The sequence below is a fragment of the Plasmopara halstedii genome, assembly GCF_900000015.1.
Source record: "Plasmopara halstedii genome assembly, contig: Scaffold_3109, whole genome shotgun sequence".
Taxonomy (NCBI): Eukaryota; Oomycota; class Peronosporomycetes; order Peronosporales; family Peronosporaceae; genus Plasmopara; species Plasmopara halstedii.
In genome coordinates, this window is record NW_020190012.1 from 604,080 (window position 1) to 608,042 (window position 3,963).

Below are 3,963 nucleotides of genomic sequence, written 5' to 3' on the forward strand. Positions count from 1 at the left end.
ACAGAAAACGTTGGTGTCAAATGGGGAGACTTGCTCTCACGTACCATCCCTGCGTCGTGCTTTGCACGAAAAAAGGTCTCAATGACGTCGCACTGCTCCTTGGGCAGGGGCCATTGACGTGTTACGCGGTATTTGGACTCCGAAACCAGGTCGATCTCAGGATGCACAACTCGGTGCGGAGGTAGGACCGAAGGCGGGTCTTTGGAGACGACATCTTGATATTCCTTTACCAAAGGATAGTACGGATCCAAGGGATTCCGTAGGATCGACGATCCACTCCGTGCGTTCAGCACTCTCATGGTGTCTTCGATTCTCCTCAATATATAGTAAAATCTAAATACATGCAAAACTACTGGCTACCCAGTCACGTACCGTATTCTTATTGGGGTGTTGTCACACCATGCCCATCTATGTGACACCCCACCCTGGTACCAGGGTACGTGTAATCCCGTTACACCAAAGCACAATGTGAATTTTAATGTACCGGCAAGAATACATAAGTTACTCCATTACAAAAAGAGTATACTATTTCCCCACAAGAATACCTAGGCGATTTGGAAAGTTGCGTTTTGACTTCAAAGCAAAAAGAGCATTTCATTTGGATTAACGAAAGATCGAAAGGTTGGTCTTCAGCTTTTCGCCCTGTAGATGATAGCGCGTGTAAGTGTCCTTCTGTTCAGCCAGTTAAAAATCCATTCGTCTGTTGTCATTCCTTGATAAGCAATGTACACATGAAATGTGCCAAGTATCACAAGGAAGCAGAGCAGTAGCAGTGGCAGAATGGAAAGTATGCACAATAGCCAAACTTTATTGTTCTTGTAATTCTTTCCCTTCACCGCAAGCATGCATGATATAATGTAGCCTGTAACGATCTGCTGAGTTAGTATCACGTGAATTGTGCAAGACAGCAAACCAACGAACAGCGGATAGTTGTGCGTGCCAATACATGTGTTTAGGTATATGCAGTGATGATCGTAGCCCGGAATACACTTGTTGCATTTACTGCAATGTTTTGTGTTGAATGTTAGCACCATGTGACCACAGTCGCAGCATTTCGGGTATACTAGACTGTATGATAAAATATCAGCATTCGCCTCGCTTGTAGATCCGAAATGTGTGATAGCTGATGAAACTTTAGCATCACAAGCTGCCTTGCATGAATGTGAAAAACGTATTGCTTGATGACTAGGTTGTGTCGAAGGATCAAAGCGTGAAATCTACGTAACATCATATGCAGCTAGAGAGTGACGCCATCTCAATACAGATTAAACTTTTGCGCACAATAAAAAATAGTAGCACTGTCATGGCAAATTGGATGCTGTAAAGTGGTAGAACGTAGTGCTGCAGGAACTTAGGTAGCTCTTGCAAACTGAAAAAGTAGAATGTCACAGCCGACAGTAAGGCAATGCCCACCACCTGCATACCATATTACAATTTTATGTCAAAAAAACTGCGTATTCGTGCGTCTTGCACAGTTAAACGACAAAATTTTCAGCGCACTGCAATTCGCGATGGATGAAGTGGCGCCTCACAACATGTTACTTTCGGTGTCATTATCGTTCTGTTTGTTCGTTTCGATTTACAAACGTACTTAGTACATTCTTGAAATATGCTGCAGCCCCCACCTAACACGAAGCTCTCACGCGTGAATCGCCTCTTCTGCAATATTCGGACGCCTTGCTACATTCCACCGAGCATTGTAGGCAATGTGCCTCACTTGACTCCTGGTACAGCAAATGATGTCACATTATCGCTGCTAGATTTTGATGGTTGGCGTATGCAGATAATTGTAGCAAAGTGAACGATTTAACTTCACAAGTCATAGACTTTGCTGACATGTTCGTCTATGGTCGCTGAAACGTATACGTGACTATTACTTTTAACACTCTATCACTGCAGCGCGAAATTAGTGAAGCTGGCGACGGACAGCGAGAAATCTTTGCGAAGCCTCCTACGTGTGACCGATTACGAGCTCATGTTTTCGGCTCAAAACTACATCGGCGAATCGGTAGGAGTATGCTCCTTCATTATTTCGCCGGTGGGCTGTGCTAACAACTGCTTATTAGTATACGCCGAGCTCCAACGCCACAGGATTCATGATGGAAACTAGTGGTGGACGACGTACTGTTTCTATAGACGAGTACATGAAAGCAACCGACTTGCTACAGCCCGAGCTTGTGGTACCATTTGCAGACGAAATTCCACTTACCAAAAGTCATAACCGACAACGTGCCGCTGTTCAGACGTCGTTAGAATGGCTAGATGCTTGCCAGAAGTTAAACACATCTCGAACGCCTATGTGTGGAGTTATTGTAGGTGGTGACGACGAATTATTGAGACGAGTAAGCGCCGTTGAGACGTGCAAACGTGACATCCAAGCGATTCTGATCAGCGGCTTAGGGACCTGCGCCAATAAAGCAAGACGCTTGGAATTGATCGAGATCATTGTACGCGAGATCACTCCGGCGTCACTCCCGCGTATTGTTACTGGAATTGGTCATCCGCTGGACGTGATGGATGCAGTCAGCCATGGTATCGACGCCTTTGTGTCGCCGTATCCGGCGTTTGCCACAAAGGCAGGCTATGGATTTATATTCTGGATTAGTGCTGCTGATGATGGAGGTAATATGAACGCACGCAATGAGGAACGTGAGCTCTCGGGTGGAGAGCTGCACTTGCGGCAGAAGCGATTTGCGTCTGACTTTAAGCCGTTATTGGTTGGCTGCGATTGTTTTGCTTGCCAGAAGTATACAAGAGCCTACATTCACCATCTGTTAGATGTTCGTGAAATGCTTGGCGAAATCCTCCTATATTTTCATAACCTGCATCACTACTACCGATTCTTTCGCGAGATCCGGTCAACTATCGATCTGAACAACTTTGCCGCTTATCATGCTGAATTTGTGGCAAATTTCGAGAAAGAGCCTAATTTTTTGACAGCTGAAAAGGCTACAATAAATTAAACTGCAGTTGAATTACAATAAATAATATCATAATCGGCGTAGATTCTTTGCTAGGAGTGTTTTATTTGAAGCGAAAATTATGTTGGATACTTCGTTAACATGTTTTTTTTAAACTAAAGATTTGCTTAGAGGGAACTTGATATGCAATAACTCTGCCTTCAAGATAGCTCTGTATTCGATGAACCTAGTTTCTGACAAACAGGCGACTTTTCATTCGAAGATCGCGATTCGCGATCTTTGACATCTTCATTTAAAATACGGTGCTTAGAGTGAGAAGTCAACATGAAGCAGTTTTTGGCGATGAAGATGCCGCTGGTGATCGTAGGACTTTTAACGGCTGACAGCTATGTTGCTGATTCAAGCCAAAAAACATTCGTAGCTAACATTGACATCGACGATCGAAAAATATCAGCAGCTGCAACAAACAAAGTCGAAGACCAACTCATGCCACTACAAGAAACAAGATTTTTTACAAAAAAAGTCGAGCCTTTAAATGAAGCTCCCCGTTTACGTGCACGCAGTCACAACCAAGCTGGTGACGATCGTAAAAGTAATCGGATAGCTAAAAACACAACTGAGTTTGGGGAGAAGATGGTTATTGTGGATGAGATTGTTCGATGGAATCAAGATGACTGCTATCCTTGTGATGCATTCACACAACCACCAAAACTCACTCCGCTTTACTCCAACCAGAATGACAATCACGACAATCATCGTTCGATCGTCACTGACAAAAATAAAGCACGGAAAGAAGTTAGAAACAGTGTACTGAGATATAATTCAACGAACCATCGCCGTGTACACTGCACAGAAACGGTCGGAACGTATGAAGATAGTTATGACTGCTCCACGGAGTCACCAACATCGGCACCGGATTTTTTTTATAATAACAATACCTGTGCTGATGTGTCTGTCGAAGGTGACGCGACATACTGCATTCAGGGACCCATCTGCAGTGGCTCGGGTAGCGATCCTACTGGTTCGTTATGCCCAGTCAAAG

At 44.1% G+C, this 3,963-nt stretch overlaps 2 protein-coding genes across 2 annotated transcripts; one reads left to right on the top strand and one right to left on the bottom strand.

The window, feature by feature from the left end:
• Positions 1 to 807: 807 nt before the first annotated feature.
• On the bottom strand, positions 808 to 1,554 carry PHALS_07443 (zinc finger protein dhhc domain containing; the record flags this gene model as incomplete). The annotated part of the gene is made up of 4 exons (XM_024720908.1): positions 808 to 862; positions 922 to 1,217; positions 1,282 to 1,416; positions 1,501 to 1,554. 4 exons carry the CDS (start codon positions 1,552 to 1,554, stop codon positions 808 to 810), a joined length of 540 nt encoding a protein of 179 aa, XP_024586060.1.
• Positions 1,555 to 1,609: 55 nt separating this feature from the next.
• Positions 1,610 to 2,963, top strand: PHALS_07444 (queuine trna-ribosyltransferase subunit qtrtd1-like; the record flags this gene model as incomplete). Its single annotated transcript, XM_024720909.1, has 4 exons — positions 1,610 to 1,727; positions 1,784 to 1,838; positions 1,900 to 2,008; positions 2,067 to 2,963. The coding sequence occupies 4 exons, from the start codon at positions 1,610 to 1,612 to the stop codon at positions 2,961 to 2,963; spliced, it is 1,179 nt and encodes a 392-aa protein (XP_024586061.1).
• Positions 2,964 to 3,963: the final 1,000 nt, after the last annotated feature.